Below are 24,894 nucleotides of genomic sequence, written 5' to 3' on the forward strand. Positions count from 1 at the left end.
TTCACATGACACCTAGTCCTTCTCCTCTCTTTCTTTCTCTCTATGAATCACACATAAATTTTATTTTGTTATTATAATTTTTGATTTGGTGCCTATACAAGCCTCAACTTCAACTTGTAACTTTGTTGGGATACCACTTGTAACATGTTTACCACAACAATAAATAAAAAACATAAATAACAACTAACTGCAATAACCAAACTTCATTAATATATCTATTACGTGCTTATACATATCTTATAAAATTTGTTTTCCTCCAGGGCGCTGCCAACATATATAGGTACACCATTCTTAATGTAATTTAAATGGTATCATTAACTATGGTACTACGAGACAAGGTCAGAGTGGGTGCCAAGCTAGCTACACCTGAGCGTACTGTCCCAAATCCCATGCTGGGACACTTGTAAATGTTTCCACTATCAATTTGATTAGGGTTGGATCCAACAACGTTTGCTTTTTCCAAACGAATTAGGTAACCACCCACTTCGTTTTCCTAGGAATCTGTCATTTGCACTCCGCCCAACCCGATGATATGGCTCAACAACCCACGTCGTCTTCTCAACCAGGCATACCAGGTAAATTTTGTGATTTTCCCCTTGCAATGTTACTTGTCTTTGCGGTAAGAGAGTTCAGAGGTCTGAAGGCATTTTCAAAGATGGTTTTCAAGTCTAATTTCTCTGCTTCTTTTCGCAAGTAACCTAGATCTAGAAGCTTCCATGGAGAATGTTGTCTTAGGATTCAATCCTGTGCCTACAAAATGCTTGGAACAGGTTAACCCACTTCTAGGTCGATTTGTTTCTATCTATTTTATGGGTTCTGGGTTAGTTGTTCTGAGCCTTTCTCAATTCTGTTGGTATGTTTCCAGTTGCAACCATCGACATGAACATGTAGTCCCAGGGAATTTCTTATTTTTATTACAATACTCAGAGCACACTGGTTATTCTTTGTCTAAACCTACTCGACTTCTGGTGCAGGTTAAATTACCCTGCTTTCTCATTACTCTACTTTTCTTGCAGTCATGGATAGTGTGGAGGGTTAACGGGACTAAGTTGCTGACCCCAAGTTCTTCTTTACTTCCAAGTTTCTCTTACTTGCTACATTTTTGGTTTTTATTTACTCGACCTCAGAGATTTCATAAGAGGTCAAGATACAACTGTGATCTATTGGCTTGTCTAGCACATTAGAGTTTAATGCATACAAGGGTCTGACAGTCAATGGCACTCTGGCATTACCTCCTTGGGTTGTTTAATTTTAGGATAAGTCCATCCACTCATAAGATCAATACTAGGCAACTCTAACCCTTTTGAAGCATCAAGTTGACTTAATATATCTTGAAAAGAGAGCTCCACACTTCTCAAGACCTCTTGCGTCCTGGAAGAATCATGTGCTAAAAGAGAGAGCAAGCAGCCATATTCTTCCTTTAAGTGCTTCAACTAAGCGTGTTGTTTCAACAATTTGGAAATCTGGTCATCTGCCCTTGAATGAGCTTCTCTTAACTCTTCAGTGCGTGCAGCCAGATCATCCTTGATTTTTGTATCTCATGGTCACTTTCTGTTTCTACTGCCTTTTTTGCATTTGAAAGTGCTGAGATTTTGTTTTCTGCATCTGCTAGCTCACTCTCAAGGGAGTGCACCCTTTCAAAAACCTTATCCAACTTAGTGGCTAGTATGTTAGCTTCTCCTTTGAATTTTGTAGCTTCTTGTTCAGCAAAACCTATCTTTTGTTGTAGTTCATTCACTGATTTACCAAGCCAATCAATTTTCTTGACCGGATCCTGGTATAAAACTTCATCTGTAAAGTCAATAGTGTTTAATGTCTTCATTATACTCTGTCTTGTATTGCTGCTATCAAGTAACTTCTTCTTGTATTGTTGCTATCAAGTAACTTCTTCTCTAGCTCGGCACAATGACTTTTTAAGGAAAATACATCTGTTTCTAGACTTTCAAAGCGCTCCAGCTCACTTACAACTCGCTGATTCTCTGCTTATGTTCATTAATCACAGAGTCACGTAATTGCAACTCCGTTTTTAGCTGCTCATGTTCTACTATTTTTTCATCCAGAGATTGTTTCAAATTTTCTCGTTGTTGAGCTAACCCTTTTCCTTTTTTTACTGCCGTAGTCAGTTTCTCCCTTATTACTGATGATCTCTCTTCTGCCTCCTCAAGTTGTACCTGTAAAGCATCCTTTTGTTTTTTCACTGTCTCTAGCTCTTCAGCCATTATTCTATTTTGTTGTATATGACTTTCTATCTCTACTCTATGTGATGCCACTGCTAAATAGACTTCTTCTTGATTTTTAGTCATTTCCTCAAGTTCTGTAGTTTTTGTGGTCATTGCAGCCTGAAGACCCTGAAGCTCCATCATCTTTGCATCACCACTTTCCTTGAGCTTTTCAACTTCTTCAGATAATTCATTTAGCTTTTCTATGAGTTTCTTGATACATCCTTCGAGATGCTCCCCATTATTGCAGAATAAAGATAACTCCTGTAGATCTTGATCTTTCAATGTTTCAATAACCATATCCAATAGTCTCTTCATACAGTCTTTTGCAATTAAATTCCTATCAGCAATGCTTGATTCCACAGGGGACTCACTCATAGGTTGATCAACAAGATCATTGCATAAACTCTCTTTCCGGGATGCATCTTGAACTGCTTGCTCGTTTAGAGATTCAAATTTAGAATTAAGCTCCTCGAGGCTTTTCACATATTCCTGTTTTTCATAGTTTACTTTCAAGACATTTTCCTCTAGGCTTTCTATTCTCCTCTTCGAGTCCTCCACTTCAAAGGCAGATAAGCAGCAATTCTTTGAGCATTCTCAATTTCATGCTTAAAACAAGCTGCATCTTGTTGTGCCTGCGTTAGTGCTCTGCTGAGCCATTCAATTTGAAATTCTGGATCAGTATTTCGCATAGATGTTGGCATATCAACATTCTCAAGGATTTGTTCCCATCTTTGAATAAGATGGTTCCTTTCCAACAAAGTCTTCTCCAGTATATCTGACTGCTCAACTACACTACGGTATTTATTTTGTAGTTCCTCGTACTCTTCTTTTAGATCTTCAAGATGACTCTTCCCAGTTTTGTCATCATCCACACTTGTTTCAGACATAGTGTTATTTACTCCAAGAGATGATTTTGCAAGCCACTCAAGTTTATCAATTATTTCTTTGGAGTGGATTGCCTCTGGCAAATTCATCTCCCCAAAGACATTTTCAATTTTCTGAAGAAGTGAGTCCTTGTTAGAAACTGATTCCCGAAAAGCACTTGCAGAATTCTGAATATCTTCTAGTTCTAATTCCAGTGCTTTAACACGCTTAGAAGCTTTCATTTCAGTTTCATGCAATGTATCATTTTTCTTCTGCAATTCCTGCAAACATTTTTCTAGCTCATTGGACTTGTCCACTAATGATTGTCTTAGTGTATTGCGTTCCTGAACCAATCCTTTTCCTTTAGCGATGGCCAGACTAAGCTTTTCTCTCACTGATGACAATTTGCTTTCTGTCTGCTCAAGCTCAGTTCTCATTTTGCTGTTATCCATGCTCATTTCTTTAAGATTCTCGTCAAATTTACATAAACGGTCCTTCAGTTCCTTAATTTCTTCTTCATGCTGAGTTTTAATTCAATTCATTACGTTTACTTCTTCATTTAACTGGTCTACTTCCTTTTCTTTGTAACTGAAGACTTCTCTGAGGAACACATCCAAAGAAAGTGTCGGTTTTTTTTCCAACAAGTTTCCATAATTAGAAGCAAGCTCAAGTAAGCATTTATGAACCAGGTTCACTTGTGAAAAAGCTACCTTATACTCCTCAATAAGAAAAAGGAGGCTTGTCTCTAGATAAGACATTCTCTCCGAGCAAGGAACAGATGCCAAATTCTCATCTTGAATGACTTCCTCAATGGCAGGCTGGCAGCTATTAACTTCTCTATGGTAGTGTCAAACTGGTGTTTCAAGTCAGAATAAAATTCTGAAGAAGCTTTCATTAATGTTTCCTTTTCTGAAAGAGATTTTCTAAGGGAATCTACCTCCAAATGTAAGGAATCTCTTTCATTTTCATTTTGGGCTGCTTGAAAAGCCATTTCAGTGCATTTTTCATCCAGTACTGTGCACTTACCACTAATCTCTTCAAGTTGGGCACATTTAATGTCTTCATTATACTCTGTCTTGTATTGTTGCTATCAAGTAACTTCTTCTCTAGCTCGGCACAATGACTTTTTAAGGAAAATACATCTGTTTCTAGACTTTCAAAGCGCTCCAGCTCACTTGACAACTCGTTGATTCTCTGCTTATGTTCATTAATCATAGAGTCACGTAATTGCAACTCCGTTTTTAGCTGCTCATGTTCTACTATTTTTTCATCCAGAGATTGTTTCAAATTTTCTCGTTGTTGAGCTAACCCTTTTCCTTTTTTCACTGCCATAGTCAGTTTCTCCCTTATTACTGATGATCTCTCTTCTGCCTCCTCAAGCTGTACCTGTAAAGCATCCTTTTGTTTTTTCACTGTCTCTAGCTCTTCAGCCATTATTCTATTTTGTTGTATATGACTTTCTATCTCTACTCTATGTGATGCCACTGCTAAATAGACTTCTTCTTGATTTTTAGTCATTTCCTCAAGTTCTGTAGTTTTTGTGGTCATTGCAGCCTGAAGACCCTGAAGCTCCATCATCTTTGCATCACCACTTTCCTTGAGCTTTTCAACTTCTTCAGATAATTCATTTAGCTTTTCTATGAGTTTCTTGATACATCCTTCGAGATGCTCCCCATTATTGCAGAATAAAGATAACTCCTGTAGATCTTGATCTTTCAATGTTTCAATAACCATATCCAATAGTCTCTTCATACAGTCTTCTGCAATTAAATTCCTATCAGCAATGCTTGATTCCACAGGGGACTCACTCATAGGTTGATCAACAAGATCATTGCATAAACTCTCTTTCCGGGATGCATCTTGAACTTCTTGCTCGTTTAGAGATTCAAATTTAGAATTAAGCTCCTCGAGGCTTTTCACATATTCCTGTTTTTCATAGTTTACTTTCAAGACATTTTCCTCTAGGCTTTCTATTCTCCTCTTCGAGTCCTCCACTTCAAAGGCAGATAAGCAGCAATTCTTTGAGCATTCTCAATTTCATGCTTAAAACAAGCTGCATCTTGTTGTGCCTGCGTTAGTGCTCTGCTGAGCCATTCAATTTGAAATTCTGGATCAGTATTTCGCATAGATGTTGGCATATCAACATTCTCAAGGATTTGTTCCCATCTTTGAATAAGATGGTTCCTTTCCAACAAAGTCTTCTCCAGTATATCTGACTGCTCAACTACACTACGGTATTTATTTTGTAGTTCCTCGTACTCTTCTTTTAGATCTTCAAGATGACTCTTCCCAGTTTTGTCATCATCCACACTTGTTTCAGACATAGTGTTATTTACTCCAAGAGATGATTTTGCAAGCCACTCAAGTTTATCAATTATTTCTTTGGAGTGGATTGCCTCTGGCAAATTCATCTCCCCAAAGACATTTTCAATTTTCTGAAGAAGTGAGTCCTTGTTAGAAACTGATTCCCGAAAAGCACTTGCAGAATTCTGAATATCTTCTAGCTCTAATTCCAGTGCTTTAACACGCTTAGAAGCTTTCATTTCAGTTTCATGCAATGTATCATTTTTCTTCTGCAATTCCTGCAAACATTTTTCTAGCTCATTGGACTTGTCCACTAATGATTGTCTTAGTGTATTGCGTTCCTGAACCAATCCTTTTCCTTTAGCGATGGCCAGAATAAGCTTTTCTCTCACTGATGACAATTTGCTTCTGTCTGCTCAAGCTCAGTTCTCATTTTGCTGTTATCCATGCTCATTTCTTTAAGATTCTCGTCAAATTTACATAAACGGTCCTTCAGTTCCTTAATTTCTTCTTCATGCTGAGTTTTAATTCAATTCATTACGTTTACTTCTTCATTTAACTGGTCTACTTCCTTTTCTTTGTAACTGAAGACTTCTCTGAGGAACACATCCAAAGAAAGTGTCGGTTTTTTTTCCAACAAGTTTCCATAATTAGAAGCAAGCTCAAGTAAGCATTTATGAACCAGGTTCACTTGTGAAAAAGCTACCTTATACTCCTCAATAAGAAAAAGGAGGCTTGTCTCCAGATAAGACATTCTCTCCGAGCAAGGAACAGATGCCAAAGTCTCATCTTGAATGACTTCCTCAATGGCAGGCTGGCAGCTATTAACTTCTCTATGGTAGTGTCAAACTGGTGTTTCAAGTCAGAATAAAATTCTGAAGAAGCTTTCATTAATGTTTCCTTTTCTGAAAGAGATTTTCTAAGGGCATCTACCTCTAAATGTAAGGAATCTCTTTCATTTGCATTTTGGGCTGCTTGAAAAGCCATTTCAGTGCATTTTTCATCCAGTACTGTGCACTTACCACTAATCTCTTCAAGTTGGGCACATTTCTGAGATAGCTCAACTAACTTAACATTCATATCTTGAATATCTTGGTCCTTTGAAAACAAAACAGACTCAAGTTCTCTTATAGTGGGTTCAAACTGTGATCTTTCATCCAATGCTTTCTGCAAATGTTTCATGAACTTGCTACAGTCAACGACCAGGATGTCCAATGCCACAATAGATTGCATGTTTTCTTCTCCAACTTCACTGGACTCTGCATGCCGCAGACGATCAACTAGCTCTTCACTATGCTCAGTCATCCTCTCTTGCTGCTGGACCAACTTTCTAAGCTGATCATGGATAATAGCAAGTTGTTGTATAGCTGAATCTCTCTCCCCCTGCATCACAGAAACTCCTTAGTTTTTCAAATGAATTCTGCATTTCTGAAATCTCTAAACTATGGAATTCAAATATTACCTGCAAGATTGTACATTTTGCAAGCTGTTTTACTGTAAAACTCCAGCAGTAGCAAGCTGCAAATCAATATTTGAAATTTCTGATTCAGCCAATTCATTTCTTACAAGCTGATTTTCTTGTTTTTCCTTTGCCATATTCTTTGCATGCTCATCAAGCTTCGTTAAAAGATTGTGATTTTCATCGTTGAGACTTTGTTCTTGAGTTCTGAGTTTTTCTAACATTTCAATATAATTTTCTTCTCTGTCCTTGGCTCTCTTGATAAATCTTTCAACTTCAACTTCAAGACAAGCCTTACCTTCTTTGATTTCACCCACTGATTCCACTCGTACATTTTGTTCAGCTTCCTTGATTTTAGAAAAAGCGGCTGCTTTATCTGCTTCAAGATCCTCTAATTTCTGTCGCAGAGTCTTAAAATCAAGTGGACATTGATTCCCATTCTTTGTCAAATGTTCCCCATCTGTTTGAGATGTCTGGGGTTTCTCTTCCAACAAACCAGTTGCTTTTTCCAAGTCTTCAATGTAAGTCACTTTTGTCTCAGAATCACTGGCAACTGCAAGTGTACCTTTCTGTTCAATGGAATCATGAAGATTCTGCTGTGTAATTTCTAGGGTTTTGCTTTGCAGCTGGGATCTCAAGTCATCCGAGGTATTTGCCATTTCTAATTTCTCCTGTTCCAAGTCATGAGCCATCTGTCTCAATTGCTCTTGTTCTACAAGTAGTGAAGCGGGTTTTTCAGCTTCTTCACCGCATGCATAAAGTTTTGATAACTGACCTTCCTTCTCAAGAAAATTACCCTTCAGAAGAAAACTAAACTCTTCCAGACTTGCACTTCTACTTTCCGTCAGATGGTCAAGCGCATCCACAAAGGACTCGTCCATGCTCATATTCCTGTTCTTGTCACCTTTGAAGTGATGTAGGGTATCAACATGAGAAGGCTGTGAACTGCAATTTTTTAAAAATGCAACAGGTATATCCTCACTACACTGTCCAGCTCCCCGTAGCTCTCCATGTTCATCATTTTTCAAGTCCAGAACTGGAGACCTGACTTCCTGCAAAACCCTAACCAAAACAAGGTGAGCTTATAAATGAATAAAGACATCCTCAGTGCCCAATATATAAGAAAATCAAAACAGCAAACGAGTTTATTTCATCCCCTGCGGCAACTTTGTCCTCCAAATGAGCTTTTTGGCTCTCTTAAGAGCCTTCAGAAAAATTTAGATTTACCTGTTCTAATTCATTTGCATTATCAAACTCAAGAATTGCAAGCTCAACATCGGTGCTCTCCAGAGCATGTACTTGCTCTTGCAATTTAGGATCTCTGTATGGCATGCTATCTTCATCTTTTCCCAATTCAGAAAGTGAATTCCCTATACCACTTTGTTCAGGTGCAAGGTCTCTAACAGTATAAACACTAATTAATTCCCCTTGTAAGGAAGGAGAGTCCATATCATTGGTGAAGCTTGAAGGAGAACTATGTACGGCTACATAAGCTTCCAATCCCTGCTCTACCAGCACTTCTCTACCTTTGGAACCTTCCTCCTCTTCCCATGAAGCAGACACAATTGAACCATCAGGCCTAGAGGGACAACTGTCATCCCTGGAAAGACCATCAACTACCAAATTAATATTCTCTGCTCCCCCAGACTGATCAACCACCAAATTAATATTCTCTGCACCCCCACGCTGATCAACTACCAAATTAATATTCTGTGCACCCCCAGACTGATCAACCACCAAATTAATATTCTCTGCACCCCCACGCTGATCAACTACCAAATTAATATTCTGTGCACCCCCAGACTGATCAACTACCAAATTATTATTCTCTGCACCCCCAGACTGCTCTCCCATGGCAATTTCTGTCTCCACAGCACTACAGGACTTCAAATTATCACTGGTGTCTGATAACATTGGTAATACTATATCACCTGGCTCAGAATTGGGTGTCTTCCCTGGATCTGAAGCATTTTGCCCAGATAACACATCGTCCCCAATTTAATGTCCTGCCGAGGAATGCATAATCCACCGCTTGCAGCGCCGATTATGAATTCCTGCCTGCGTGAAAAGCCCAGCCCAATCTAATATCCTACCAAGGAATGCATAATCCACCGATTCCAGCGAACCCTTTCCTTGAGAATTCATGCCGAATTCATGCCTTCTGCTACAAGTACTCAGACTCAGAGAAAATAATTAACGGAGAAAATTTTTCAAAACACAGTACGCCTCGTATCCGGTACGCCTATCTCAAACCCCTGATATTTCGAGAAGATGAAACTATTCGATGCCAAATGAAACGCCAAACCGTTTGGGCAACCCTTTTGAATCAACGATCAACGGCTGAAATTGTTGCAATCGTTTAACATATATAATCGTGTGGGTTACAAAATGACAGGTAAGCCGAGAGGGGAGTTGATCTCAGAGAGAACCCTTTACGGCGTAATTATTACGAGTGTAAGTCTTGTTTATGTAAATTACGTAAGTTATTAATTTTAAGTTATTAACTCTTGGAATTCCTTCTCCTAATTTTAATTTGAGGGGCTAACAAGTTTCTCTCCACCAAATTTAGATTTTTTCACAAGTTTTCCTCCGATTACCTCAATTTACCCAATAACATTAAATAATGGGGTACCTTATAAATGACTCTAGCCTATAAAATTGGATAAAAATTTTGGCGGTTCTTGAAACTTTAGGCTTGATTCTGTATCGATTTCAATGGCTTTTGTTATGCAGGGAAGAGTGGGGTTTTTCTTATTTTTCGTTGAAGTTGGGGTTCTTCGAGATTAGAGTTCAAAACCCGGTCGACCCTATTGCATAAAGTGGTTCCTCAGTTAAATTTTTTTTGCTGGGAAACCACCAATTGTATTAAATGGGTTAATGGCAGATCCATCCCTCAATGGTTTACTCTATGACTATTGTTGATGTTGAAGGAGATGAAATTGTCATCCTTTTGGGGCAGAAAAGGTGTAAAGGTGTAAGGGCAGAGAAGTTGTTTGCAGAATTCTGTAGAAAAGGAGCTTGCATTGATTACTATTTTTTTCTTTTTTATTTGTTGTTGCATGGTAATTTGAACTTCCTATGTGGATTTTTGATGTGCGGATTTTTAATAGTAATGTAATTAGAAGTTATTTGGTAATTTTTAAATTTTGGTAATATTTTTTATTAGGAGTTTTCAATTTTACTAGATTTTATCACTGTTTGTTTGCTTGTTTTTTTTTTAAGTTTTTGTTTTGATTCTCAATTAATTCCGATTTTTTGTGGATCATTTATATGGTTATTGTAAATGTTTTCTATTTTTATGTTTTTGTAGCTAGTCTTTTTTAGTTTCAAAATTTAACCATATTCTTCCAAGTTATTTGACTTTTTCTTCAAAGTTTTGGTCATAATTTCTGATTGGAGCTTTCAACCCCCATAGGCCTCATTTTTTTTCCTTTCAATACATTCTTATGGATCTTCTTTAGTTTTACCTCCAAAGTGTTTTATCGTTGGTGTTGTGTGTTGTGTTTAAACATTGACGTTGCTCCTTTTTAGGAGCCTTGTTGTCCTTTGCATTGCTAATAATTATCCCTTAAACATTTTGTACATCATATCTATGGGTCTTGTAGCCAAGCTCTACTTTAGAAATTTAACCTTTGTTTATGTTTCCTTAAATTTCCTTAAATTTTATAATTCCATAAATTTCCTTAGATGTGGAGTACATACTTTATTTAAATTCACTTAGATAAGATATTGATGTTGAGTTTGTATACCTTCCAATCACCTTCTTATAATATATATGCAAAGTAACCATCTTTAATGTTGGGCTTCTCCCAATTTATTATATATATATAGGTGCTATACTTGTAATTATACAACTCATATAAAATAGTTTTTATTTTTGGGTCAGTTTTTACTACTTTGTTTTGTCCTTTTTGTACATGGAGGTCAAACTAGTATATAATCTTGATGAATGTTTTTTTCTGGGTTACAATTATCTTTTATAAAATCTAATTACTTAAAATAACTTATTACAATTAACAATAGATTTTTATTTCTCTTAATCTTTTAATTATCTCTAAACACTATATTTGTAAATTTATTTCTAATATAATAATAATAAAATCTTATTTATTTAAAAATAATTATAAAATATAAGCTTCCACCCTGCAATATAATTCAAGATTGCCATTAAAATAGTCTTACGTAAGAGGAAATTTGAGGTTCAAATCCCCTGAGTCACCATGTACTTACAGAAGAGGCATATATAAACATAAGATTATAATAATAACAATTGGAATTAACCCTAAATCAATAATACTAACTATCAAAATCAACCCCGTACTATACAAATACAAAACTAACCTAAATACCAATTGTTTTAAACTAAAAAAAACCTAAAAATAAAATACAAATAAATAATAATTAAAATGATAATTATAAAATATAATCTAAAACTATAAACACTATTTATCCTACTCAGCAATATCCCTTATATATCCAATATCCCATTTCATCATCTATCAAATATGATAGGTTATTCTTATCACATTTCTCGTTTGGTAGGTTAATTTTTTAAAAATTTAATTAATTTTTTTGTTTAAGTAAGTCAGAGGTTATATCATATTCGAGAATTAAAAAAAACATCCATAGATATTGTCCATGGTTGGTCTAACTGGAAGCCACGCCATTTGTAAAAAATAAATTTCAGCCTTTGAAACTTTATACTGTCTTAAACTCATTATGCTATCAGACCGAAAACTAGAATTAAGTAGATACTTGAAAGAAAAACACTAGTGAGAGGAGCTGCCCAAGAAATGACTATACAACTAACTATCAAAACCCCAATCAATGGATTTAAAATGACAGGCCCACTGGGTAGAGATACAAAAAAGGAAACAAAATTTCCAAAACATGGGACTTAGCTGAGCTAGGATAATCCTCACCAATAGTGATGGGTTTTTGTTGGCGACCCTCCAACTAGAACACTATCTTGCTTCACCTAGTCAGGGTTAAGGACAAAGCATTCATCCCCTTCCTTATTCTTGATTGCACGACATTTGAGTTGTTCATAATGCAACGAGTCCTGTGGTGCACCGATTCTACAAAGACTGTGAACTTCACATCCAGTAAATCCAACTTCTCCTCCAAAGCTTTTCTTGCTTGAGTATTCTCCTGCATAGCCAGACCCATGATGGTTTTCATGGTCCAAGTGAGCTTGATGGTGCAACTATAAGGATTTTCACGAGATCTAGTCAATCTCGGGTTCGAAATTCACTTGAAATGTCCGTCCACCTCTTCTATGGTGATAATCCTCCTAATTTCAGTGGTTTTCTCCTCCAAATGGTTAATGTTCTCTTTTACCTCTAGAGGGATTATGTTATGAAAGGTGAGAGAGGCTTTACGGGCTGCAATATCGACCTTAGTTCTTGGTTTCATGTTGTGTTGGCACCATTGATCCATATTTCAGCCTCTCTGTCTATGACTGGATGAGGGGCCTCAAGAAAAATTAAGAGTTTGAGCCATATGAGATCTAACTAGAAGGAGGGAGCTACAAGGGATGGATTGCAAGGGACAATGAGCGAAAAACCAAGCAAGAGAAAATAACAATAGAAGGAAAAGAAAACTTGAGTGGGGGGTGACATTAAGCTTCCTGGGGTTGAGAAGGCCAAGGAGAATAATGGAGACATCAATGCAAAAAATCCTCGCATGTACAATGATATCTAGCTTAAAATTTGATTGATTCATTCAGTTGGTGGAAGGATGTGGTGGGCGGCCATTGCAATCATTCATCATTCCATAGTTCAAGTACTCATTAAGAGCATCATTTCGTCTCACAACCTTCAAAGTTTGCATACAAATCCATCAAGAAATGACATGCGAGTTGGTAGGATGGTTTGGAGGGTCATTAAGACCATAAATGTCTATGTCCTTGCGGTGGAGTTCTTCACATTCTTGACACATATTTTCGTCAGGTAATTCTTTCCATGCATGGGAGCTTAATGTGAGGTTGTCCTCTGTCCCCTCATTCGCCAGCCAATTATCTACACAATTTTCGTTGTGCTTAACTGCACGGAAGTGAACCCCACCGATGTTGGTGATGTGGTGTTGAATGAGTTGAAGAGTCTTCGAAAGCCTCCAATTGGCGGTCACTTTGCTAACTAGAGTGTCATGTTGGAGTTTATGGGCAACAAGGGTGGCCAACATTGAGTCCCTTCGACAATTAGTGTTAATGAATTGCATGGACATGGCGATGTCGAGTCCATGCTCCATAGACTGCAACTCAGCCACATTGTTCGTGTTGATCCCTAATTTCCCATAATAGATCTAATTGATTTCTCCCTTATTATTTTTGAAGATTCCTCCGAAGTACAGACCCAAGGTTACCCTTAAAAGCATTGTCATAGTTTAACTTGATAACGTTGATACTTGGGGGAGACCATGTGTCAGGGGTATCAAGGTTGATAAAGGGATTTTTAGTAACAATGGATAGAATGTTTTCTAGTTTGAGGAGCTAAAGGATATCAAGGTCTGAAGCTCGAGGAGGGCCTTGCAAAGGAGTAAGACTGGAAATAGAGTTAGAGTTTTGAATTATCTTCTTTAATTTGGTAAGTAGAATCTCCCCTGTAACCTGGATATTTCTGAAGATTCTCACATTTCTTTCTTTCCAAATTACCCAAGAGAGGGCCCCTGGAAACAAGTTCCAAGCTCTGTTTAAAATTAAATGAGATGTGATGTGAGGTTGCTAGTTGTCCACGGTGCTATGAATTGATGCCATTTTTCTATCCGAAGTTATGAATACCTCCATCCCCTAGTCCCATAAAGTTGAGGCATGAATGTAGGAGTTCATAAGTTTATTAGTGGTTTCCTCCCATTTTTCACATAGACAACAACGAGATGCACCCAAAAAGCCATGTTTTATGAGGTTATCCCAGGTAAGGATTTTACCATAGAGAACCAACCAAAGAAAGAGAGTATTTTTTGGCCACTATTATTTTTCCCATAGAAAAATCCACAAAGGACGTTGTTCCAATTGATTTTAGTTATGCAAATATCCATAAGCCTCCTTGAGGATAAAGTCACCTCTTGAGTTTTTGTTATGAAACCAGCTCACAAAAAGATAGAAAAGAAAGATCAATACATTAGAAATCAGTCTCTTCGAGGGGGCAGCCTCCTTTACATTACACAATTGAATAATTCTTGGATGATACAATCCTTTATATATATAGGAGTCTAAGGGGTCACAATATAATCAAAGCTGACATAATAATAATATAAGGGCACAATAATAACAATAGTGGGCTTCTACGGGGCACAATAATAATAATATGGAGACAATAGGGGCACAACAATAACAATAAGGGCTACAATGACAATAGTAATGGGGGAATCACTAGTATTATAGGGACCTAACATGCCTTTCTCCTTAAAAAAAGTGTTTTCATCAACGCTTTAGTAGTTCTAGATGATTCTGTATAAAATTCTCATCCTCCCATATGGAATATTCAACGGGTAAGTGCTTCCACTTGATAAGATACTCCGAAATTGATCGATTTCGTAGCTGTCGAGTTCTTGTTTCTGTGACTGCTTCAGGTTCCAATATGATTTTTCCTTCCTTGTCAAGTTATGGCAATATTGTTTGAACTGGGAGCTTGTCACAAATAACCTTCTTTAAGCATGAAACATGGAAAACTAGGTGCACTCGGGAAGCTACAGGAAGCTCCAATTTGTATGCCATAGTACTAATCTTTTACAACACCTTGTACAGATCATAATAATTTGGTGATAATTTGTTACAATTCTTAGCTTTCCTGAGGGAAATTTGTTTATATGGTTGTAGCTGTAGAAATACCCAGTCACCTATATCAAAACTTCTTTCGCTGCGATGTTGATCTGCCTGTTGTTTCATTCTATTATGTGCCAAAGTTAGGTTATCCTTTAAGAGTTGGATAACTTGTTGTTGATGCCCGATGTGATCTTCCACTGCTTGAACCTTAAAATTTTCTCTTAAATATGATGTGATGGATGGTAGGTGATATCCATAAAGTGCCATAAATGGGGTCATTTTTCCCGCAGTATGGAAGGAAGTATTATAACACCATTCAACCAAAGGAAACCATTTGACCCATTGTGTTTGTTTATTAGATACAAAGCAACGAAGATATCCTTCCAAACTTTGCCCATCAGATTGAGGATGATAAGATGAGCTATGAGCTAACTGAGTACCAAGACAAGAAAATAATTATGTCCAAAAATTTCCAGTGAAAATGGGATCTCTGTCGCTTACAATAATCTTTTGGTTTCCATGTAGCTTTTGAATTATTTCCATAAATGTAGTAGAAACTGTATTGCCTTTAAGTGGATGAGATAATGCACAAAAGTGTGCATACTTGGTAAGTCTGTCAACTACCACCATGATGACACTCTTTCCTTCGGACTTGGGTAAACCTGTGATAAAATCCATTGAAACCTCCTCCCAACATTGGCTTGGAATGGATAAAGGTTGTAATAGACCCGGGGTCTTAATTGTTTCAACTTTATTTTGTTGGAAAACCAAACATTTCGCCACAAACTTTTGAATATCAGATTTAAAGTCATCCCAAAAAAATTCCTTCTTAACCCTGTGGTAAGTTTTTAAAAATCGCGAGTGCCCTCCTAAGGGAGAGGCGTGCAATTCCATAAGAATATTTTGTTTGAGTCAAGAATTCTGACATAGGTATAAGCGATATTTGTACAATAACAAATCATTTTTCCAGCTAAATGTATTAGCTGCACTGGGATCTTGTTGTAAATTTTGAATGAGTGCCCACGCTTTTTCGTCATTCTTCCATTCATCCCTTGCTTTGTTTATCCAATTTGGTTGGATAATAGAAATGGCACAAAGCAACGCTTCCAGCTCCTCATCCTTTCTTGAGAGTGCATTTGCCACAACATTTTCCTTCCCTCTTTTGTATATGATTTCAAAGCCATAACCTAACATCTTTGTTACCCATTTTTGTTGTTCTTTTGAATATAATATTTGTTCTAAAGGGCATTTAAGACTATCATGATCCGTTTTTACCTTCAAGTGTCTTCCCATTAGGTATGGTCGCCATTTCTTAAGTGCATGTAGTATTGCCAACATTTCCTTCTCATAAATATCTTTGTGTAAATACTTTCCTTTGATTGGATGAATTTAAAAAGCAATGGGTATTTCTTTTTGCATTAAAACAACACCAATTCCATTTCCCGAGGCATCACATTCCACAATAAAGGTTTTTGTGAAGGCCTTCGCTGCTTTTGGAGTCCATAAAAATGCATCTTTTTTCAATAATGTTGTTAGAGGTGTTGCTATTCACCCATAATTCTTAACAACTTGCGATAATACCTTGTCAAACCCAGAAATCCTCGTAGATGCTTTATGGATGTGGGGATTTTCCATTCCTTAATGGATTTAATTTTGCTAGGGTCTACCTTAACACCTTCATGAAATACAATATGACCTAGATATTCCACCTCTTGTAATACAAAGAAACATTTGGAGCTTTTTGCATATAATTGTTTCTCCACCAATAGTTTGAGCACCCTATCAACATGTTGAACATCATCCTTCCAAGACTTGCTATAGATTAGTATATCATCAAAAAATTTGAACACAAATTTTCTAAGGAAGGGTTTGAAAATGGAATTCATCAAACCTTGTAATGTAGAAGGTGCATTGGTAAGTCCAAAAGGCATGACCAAAAATTCATAATGACCCTCATGAGTTCTAAATTTTGTTTTCGGAATGTCTTCAGTCTTCATTCTGATTTGATGATATCCTGAACGAAGATCCAACTTGGTGAAGTAAACTGATCCATGCAATTCATCCAATAGTTCATCAATGACAGGAATGGGAAATTTATCTTTAATAGTGAGCTTGTTGAGCTCCCTATAATTCAGACGCATGCACCATGATGCATTCTTCTTGTCCACCAATACTACTGGAGTAGAGAAATAACTTTGACTAGGTTGAATTATACCAGCCTCTAGCATTTATGCAACCATACGTTCAATTTCACTCTTTTGGGCATAGGGATATCTGTAAGGCCTGATGTTTGGAGGAACACTTCCTGAAATAAAATGAATAGCATGATCATGATCACGGATAGGTGGGAGACCTTTGGGAGTCTTAAATACCTTGGAATGATTTTCCAAGTCTTTTTGGAGATCTGGAGAAATAGATGATTTCGATGTGGGAACCTCTAGCGAACATAATTTTTCAATTACGCCTCATTGTTATTTATTTAGAAGCATTGTCATTCCATTATAGCTGATTATATTTCCTGGTTTCCCTGCGATACCTCTTAACTCAACTTCCTTTCCTTCCGAAGAAAATTTCATGAAAAGTTCTTGAAAAGTAGCAACTATTGTACCTAAGAATTGTAGCCATTGGACTCCTAATACAACATCAACACCACCCATTGGAATTAAAAGCATTGGGCTATTCAATACATATTCTCCCATGGATAGCTTGATATTATGGCACTTTCCATAGCAATTTATGATTCCTCCACTCGCAACCATCACTTAACACGCTGGTGCTGGATATAGGAAGCAATTCAATTCCTTGGCTATCCTACAATGAATAAAATTATGGGTACTACCAGAATCAATCAACATTATTACCTTTTTCTTCTTGATATGTCATTCTATCTTGATAGTTTGAGTAGTGGTAATTCTGGCCAACACATTACAAGATATGGTCGGATTCATTTCTTCTTTCTCTAGGGTTTGTTCCTGGTGTATATACTGTTCTTTTGATGTTTCTTGTTTCTTCTCTTCCTCCTCTTCACAATCTATGTAAAATAATTTCTTCTCAGCACACTTATGACCTTTAGTGTATTTGCTATCACAACTGTAACAAATCCCTTTTGCACTTTTTTCTTCCAATTGTTGGGGTGTCAACCTCGTAGGTTGTGGAAGGCTATGGGAAACAACACTTCCATCCTTATAGTTGTGAGTGGTAGGCTTCCTTGTTGCCATAATTTTGCTTTCCATTTTTCTTGCCAACCCGAATGCCTTCTCTAATGAGTGAGGTTCCCAAAGGGGAACTTCATGTTGGATGTTATCCTTTAAAGTCCCTATGAACACATCAATCCTATGCTCCTTTGGAATATCTTTTACCCTTATATTCAATTTTTGGAAGTCCTCAATGTGCTCCATCATTGAACCCTTTTGTTTGAGGTTTATCAATTGGCTAAAAAAAGTGTTTCTTTTTGTATCCTCATAATGTGCTATCATTTCTTTCGTAAAAATTGCTCAAGTGACTATTTGTTTATAAGAGCAAAGCCATCAATACCATACAAATTGATTTGGTTCCAAATATAAATTTGTAATGCGTACCTTTTGTGTGTTTTTCACATCATGGAGATCGAAATATTGCTTCATCTGTAGTATCCATGTTACCAGGTCCTTGCCATCAAACTTCCTCATATTGATCTTTTGAACATGGTGGGTCTTCAATCCAAAGTTAGAGTTTATGAAATCATGACTAACATTTATTTTGTTCTCATCATGAGTTTCCTCTACTATCTTTTCACCATTAGGAAGCATTTCTTGTAGTAACTTTGCCACACCTCCTTTCAAACCTTTCATGTCTTTCTTCAAATATTCAATGTTTACTTCTAAACCATCCATCTTAGCTTCCATGCCATTCATCTTAGCTTCCACGCCTTTCTTTAAACCATCCATCTTAGCTTCTGTTACCTTTTGTGAGAGTGAAATTTGTTGCACTTGGTTTCGTAATTTTGATATATCATGTTGCATTTCTTCCTCTTCTTCATGAGTCATGCTAGAGCTTTCAGGTTGCTTACTAGGTGTTTCCATTTTCTTTATTCGGGACATCAATTAATGATAATTATGCTTCATTATGACCTTTGAACTTCAAACTAATTTTTCAACCCAAACTTATGCAAAATTTTAAAAAGACTACACATATTTTTTCGCTTTGTAGAAGCTCGATATTCAATCTGTTGCATCTCTGTAATTGTCGATCTCCAAGGTCTAAAATTTCTTCCTGCGGAAAGCCTCTGATTCCTCTTTCCAATGCCACCAGTATGATCAAAATTGGATTCTCCAAGAAAGAGTTATGCCCAATCTCTCAAGATAACCTGACTATATAATTTTTCAGTAGAGCGAACTTGTACGACGTGCCATGTGTCACTGTTTCGACCTTTGTATCTAAAAGAGATACACAGAAAACTACAGTCTGTCCTCTTTCTGAAACTTCTTACGAAATTTCAATCTGATGCTGAGAGAGAAAGTTATGTTGATTTTCCCAAGGTCACCTGTTTGGAATGTAATTTGGGAGTCTGCAAAAAAACTAACTTCCTCAGATCATATCTCCAAAAATATAGCAAGACTTTGGACCTGAAGTTCAGTTTTGGCTCAAATGGGTTTTTTTTAGCTTCTGAAACGTCACAGAAAAATTTTTATAGTGAAAATTCCACGATGACCTGTTTCGAGCAATGAAACCCTAGAATCCAAAGCTCTCATACCAAATGTTATGAAACCAGCTCACAAAAATATAGAAAAGAAAGATCAATGCCTTAGAAATCAGCCTCTTCAAGGGGGCAACCTCCTTTACATTACACAAATGAACAATTCTTGGATGATATAAATGACAAAACCTCCTTTCTATATATAGGAGTCTAAGGGGTCACAATATAATCAAAGCCGACATAACAATAATAATATAAGGGCACAATAATAACAATAGTGTGCTTCTATGGGCACAATAATAACAATATGGGGACAATAGGGACACAACAATAACAATAAGGGCTAAAATGACAACAGTAATGGGGGAATCACTAGTATTATAGGGACCTAACAATTTTTTCCCCATCTTAATTTATAATCTTCCTGATCCATAAGGATCTGATGATCTTGGAGATTCCCTTCGAAAGTCTCCCAATTGAAATTATCTAAAATTGTAATAACCCCACCCCACATTTACCCACATTAACATACTTACCAGGGTAAACATTATTTGAGAGTTACTATGCATGACCCAACTTCCATGGTGCAGTTACGGAAATAAGGTCTAACTTGCCACCAGATGCTGTTCACATTTACAAACACTTTGTGATTATAGTACCTGTAAGTCATTGATGCATAGTTTTGTTGTTGCCTTTGTCAAATTGAGAAAATATGAAATTTCCACATCAACATAAAACTTAGAGGCAATTAACTGAGGTGACATGGCTTTTGTCACTTAGTTAGCTTTAATTCGAGTTAGAGAGCTTGGCGTTCAGTTAAGCATGTGTGATTGATTATTTTTAGTAGTCCAGTTTAGTTATTTAGAGTTATATTCAGTTAAACTAGTTCTAACTGTTGATAGAACTAGTTGGAGGTTAGTTGTGTAGTGGGATAATAGTCTAACTCAGTGATCATCCATTTAGCTAATTAATCAACCAAAAAATAGCTAGTGCATGCAAATAATTCGAGTTCCCCATCTATGGTGGAGATTCCAAGGCAATGTAATATCATTGTAGACTAGTCTTAAGTGTACAAGTGTTGCATGCATCCAGAGGATCAACCTTGGGAATTATGAAATCAATTGTAGGAAAATTCCTAAAAAATAGGGGCCTAATTCCTCAAGATTTGTGCAAGGAAATAGGGTCTCAAGTAGAGGCAGAATTGACTAAGTCTGAGTCAGAGCTTCTCATTGTGCAGAGAGGAAGGTTATTCACTTGCAGGTTGTGCTCAGAGAGAGCAAGCAATTGTAATACATTCTCTATTCATTTGATTAATGCAAGCAAGCTTAAGGGGTTTTTTACCAGTTGGTTTCCCCAGTATAAATTTGTGTACTTGTGTATGTGATTGATGCATGTTTGGGAATGTTGGTCTAAATTGTGAATTAATTTCGGTAGAGCAATATAGTAGAATTGTGTCTCTTGATGTAGATTAAATTTCTTAAGTAGTTGCAATTCTATCAGCATATTTCTACATGGTATCAGAGCAAGATTCAAATTAGAACAAACATTTTGAAGTTGTTCCTTAGGAGGTTCAAATTTGCAACTTTAGTGTAGCAATATCTCTTCATAGTTGGGAGAATGGCCTTCAATGGATTGAGACTAGATTATGCTTTGGAAGACAACTCAAATTTCATTGCATGGAAGGATCGCATGGAGGCGGTTCTTGATGACAATGGATTGCTAGAATATATCAATATAGACATTCCAAAACCAGGATCAGTTGATTCCAAGAACCTAGCCCAATGGAAGAAAGATGTAGCCAAGGCGAGGAGAATAATATTGGAGGAGTGCGAGACCACATTGTCTCAAATATCCATGGGAAAAAGACTCATTTTGCAATGTGGAAGGCACCGACAGAGCTATTTGAGAATAACAATGACCCTAGAAAATTGATGCTCAAAGAAAAACTTTGAAATATCAAGATGCATAAGAATGATACTATTCCACATTATCTCACCAGATTTACACAAGTTCGTGATGAGGTTGGAGGGATTGGTGTGAATGTTGCAGAAGATGACTTGGTGCACCTAACTCTTTTAGGCCTTCCCAAAAGTTGGGATAGCTACCAGGACTCGATAAACAGGAGGGAGTAATCACCGAATTGAGAACGCTTATGGTCCGATTTGGTACAAGAAGTGATTAGGCGAAGTACCATAGATGGAATTTCATCCAAGGGAGAGGATGAAGAAAATTTTACATTGGTTGGAAAGGGAAAGAAAGGAAAAGGGAAGTATCAAAACAAACCAAAATCCAACCAAGGGCATAAGAAGAAAGACTTGTCCAAAATAAAATGTTTAAATTTTCATGAATTCGGGCAATACGCTACAAAGTGTGCACACAAAATGTCTAGCAAGAAGTACTTGGGAGGAGTAGCAGGTTAAGCTTTAGCTTCACAGTTCAAGCTAGATTTCACCCTTATTACATGCATTACCAACACTATGATGGGGAGTGTGTGGTACTTGGAATCTAGTTGCCTCGTTCCACATGACATGGTCTAGAGAGTGTTTTAGTGATCTTGGGTGGAAATGTCTCTAGATGTCATGCTTGTATTAATCTTGAAGAAGAACCTCATCTCTATAGTTCTTTTGGAAAACCATGGTTATGATATGATCTTTAGTGAAAGTAAAGCCTTTCTGAGGCACAAAGCCACTTGATAGGTGAAGAAAATCGAGGTTCGTGTGAAGAAACTATATAAACTTGATGTCGAATATTTTTCCGCATTAAGTAGTAAGGTAGAGAAAGTGCAGAGTTGTGATGTCGGTGAGCTCTGCCACGAAAGACTTGGCCATTTGCATCACCTTCGACGGGATGTTGGGAGGTACATCAGATCTTGCACTGCCTGTGTCATTTCCAAACCGACCATCAAGAAGCAAGGCCTATATACTCCTCTGCCTACTCTTAGTCGGCCTTGGGAATCCATATCCATGGATTACATGTCGGGCCTTCCTTCTACTAAGCATGGAAATGACTAAGTTTTCGTGGTCATCGACAAATTCTCTAAGATGGACATTCTTGCAGCTTGCAAGAAAAGTATCACAATAGAAGCCACTGCTAAGCTCTTCTTTGAACGAGTGTGGGTATACTTTGGGATCCCACAGTCCATTATCTCAGATCAAGACAACAGGTTGCTGAGTACATTTTGGTCAAGCCTCTAGTCGATGCTGGATACCAAGCTCACTAAGTCCACAACCTTTCACCCTCAAACTGAGGGAAAAATAGTGGTCGTTAAGAGGATGATCATGCACATTTTACGTATGTACAACATGAAGCATCCAAACACATGGGATGAAAGCCTCACCTATGTCCAACACAGTTACAACAGAGCTCTCCATAACTCAATTGGCCACAATCCCTTTCAGGTGGGATTGGGATTCCAACCATTATGTCCCATTGATGTGGCCATACCATTTGCAGCTACTCAAGTAGATTCGGCTTATGTTCGAGCCGAAACTGATAGGGTTAACAACATCATTAAGCGCATTCAGCATAGCCGCAAACAGGCATATTGGACAGAGCCAATGCTAAGTACAAAAAACATCATGATCAACATGAGGTGCTACACAGGTTCCAGGTGGGAGACAAAGTTTGGTTACATTTGTAGAAGGAGCATCTCGCTGGGGCCCACCACAAGCTTCACCGCTTCGATATGGGTCTTACACCATCACTAAGGATGTAGGAGACAATGCTTTTGAGCTTAGAAATCCCCCATTCCTTGGCTTGCACCTAGTGTTCAATGTGGACCACTTTTGACCATACTTTCCACCATTACATGACACATCAGACATTGCAGAACAACTCACACCAGCAGAGCTAAACCCAGACTGCATGGAACAAGCCACAACTGATCGAATCGTGGACACACATATTAAGAACACTCGCCAGTAGAAGATCCAATTGTATCATGTTATCAAAGTTGGCCAACTCCTGCACCAAGGCAAGTGGCTCACAAGGGACCAAGTTTAAAATAAGTTTCCCCATCTCATGGAGGCACTCAACGCAATGGGGACCATTTCTTCCTAAGGAGGGATGATTGATCCAGGTGGATATTGGTGGCCACCCGCTTATTCCACTTGGACCCACACCATTGTTTCTTTTCACTTTCCTTAATTGTAGCACAAGTTATTATTTTTGGCAGTTTTTTGGGTCCTAGTCTTTCATAGCAATTTTGAGGGTCAAAATATGTTTTTAGGGAAAATAGAGAGTCCTGAAAAGTGCCCAACTAGTTGACTAATTTATGTTTGGCCTCCTTTTTGAGATCTTTGAAATGAGATATTATGATAGCCAAACAAAGATCGCATGCCAAAGTTACGACTTCGGGAAGTTGACGTTCCAACTTACCCCAACTGGGCCAACAAGATTTTGGCGCTTCATCTTCTCGGGTTAGGTTTTTGGATGTTTCGGGGTTTCTCATTGTTTCTCAATGATAAAAAGGCCACTGAGTCTCATTGAAACATAGTTCAGAGGCATGTATCCGCCACATCTCTTCTCAGAGATAAGTTATCATCGCCCAAGCTACTTTACTTCCATTATGTATGTAAGCATATTTCAGTGCTTTGATATTAATGAAATGAAGTTTTATTTTTGTTGCATCTTGATGTTTATGTTTGTATCTATATTTTGTTGCATTCTTGTATAAGGCGGAATCAAGCTTTGTCAAGAGGGAAGTTTGAGATCCACACGTGCAGGATAGGGGTGGTTGATAATCCCTTTCTTGCTAAGAGAGAGTGTTAAAAAATGCAGAAAGAAAGTCTCAATTTGACTTTGCCTTGGTCAAATTGAGAAAATTCAAATTTCCACACTAGCAGACTATTGGGATGCAATTAATTGATGTGACATGGCAATTGTCACTCAATTAGCTCAATATATTCAAGTTAGAGGAGTGAGAGTTCAGTTAAGCATGTGTGATTGCTAATTTATAGCAATCAAGGTCAACTATTTCAAGTTGTTTTCAGTTAAACTAGTTCTAATTGTTGGAGGAACTAGTGGAAGGTCAGTTGTGCAATGGGACAACAATCTAACTAAGTGATCATCTAGTTAACTAATTAATCAACGCAAAATAAACATTGCATGTAGAGAATTCGAGTTCCCCAATTGTGGTGGAGATTCCAAGGCAAAGTAACATCAGTTGTAGACTAGTCTTGAGTGTAGAGGTGTTGCATGTAGTTAGATGATTAACCTTGGGAATTGCGCAAGCATTTTGGAGGAAATTCCTAAATAATAGGAGCCTAAGTTCCATAGGAATTGCGCAAGGAAATAGGGGCTCAAGAAAATGAAGAAATTGACTAATCCTGGGTTAGATATTCTCAGTGAGAAGAGAGTTAGGTTATTCATTTGCTGGTTAAGCTCATACTGAGCTAGAAATTGTAATACATCTCTATTCATCACATTAATGCAAGTAGGAAAATGGGGTTTTAGTAGATTGCTTCCCCCTGGAAAAACATTGTGTGCATGTGTGTTATTTCTCATTGCATGTTTGAGATTGATGTTCTAAATTGTGAATTGAACTGATTAATCAACACAAAATAACTAGTGCATGCAGAGAATTCGAGTTCCCCAATTATGGTGGAGA

At 37.4% G+C, this 24,894-nt stretch overlaps 2 protein-coding genes across 2 annotated transcripts in view; one reads left to right on the plus strand and one right to left on the minus strand.

Moving 5' to 3' along the window:
• The first annotated feature begins 347 nt into the window (after positions 1-347).
• The window catches only part of LOC149210406 (uncharacterized), a 30,165-nt gene continuing 5,618 nt past the window's right edge, over positions 348-24,894 (plus strand). Inside the window, exon 1 of the mRNA XM_089394432.1 lies at positions 348-575. Within this exon, the coding sequence (XP_089250558.1) occupies positions 528-575 (48 nt within the window). The 5' untranslated portion in view covers positions 348-527. The remainder of the gene's footprint in view (positions 576-24,894) is intronic.
• Positions 4,698-9,191, minus strand: LOC149210407 (uncharacterized). Its single transcript, XM_089396714.1, has 3 exons — positions 8,077-9,191; positions 6,853-7,901; positions 4,698-6,773 (listed from the first exon to the last, which is right to left on the minus strand). Exons 1-2 carry the CDS (start codon positions 8,761-8,763, stop codon positions 6,882-6,884), a joined length of 1,707 nt encoding a protein of 568 aa, XP_089252840.1. The 5' UTR covers positions 8,764-9,191; the 3' UTR covers positions 4,698-6,773; positions 6,853-6,881.

The sequence above is a fragment of the Pinus tabuliformis genome, chromosome 1_2, assembly GCF_031772625.1.
Source record: "Pinus tabuliformis cultivar Carrire ecotype Pingquan chromosome 1_2, CPIR1, whole genome shotgun sequence".
Lineage (NCBI taxonomy): Eukaryota > Viridiplantae > Streptophyta > Pinopsida > Pinales > Pinaceae > Pinus > Pinus tabuliformis.

What these genes read in the sequence shown, in the direction of transcription:
- LOC149210407 (XM_089396714.1), bottom strand. Translation starts at nt 8,763, where the DNA reads ATGTTATCAGACACCAGTGATAATTTGAAGTCCTGTAGTGCTGTGGAG. An exon ending in ATGCAAATGAATTAGAACAG is followed by an intron (nt 7,902 to 8,076) that starts GTAAATCTAAAT and finishes AGGGTTTTGCAG; the next exon opens with GAAGTCAGGTCTCCAGTTCT.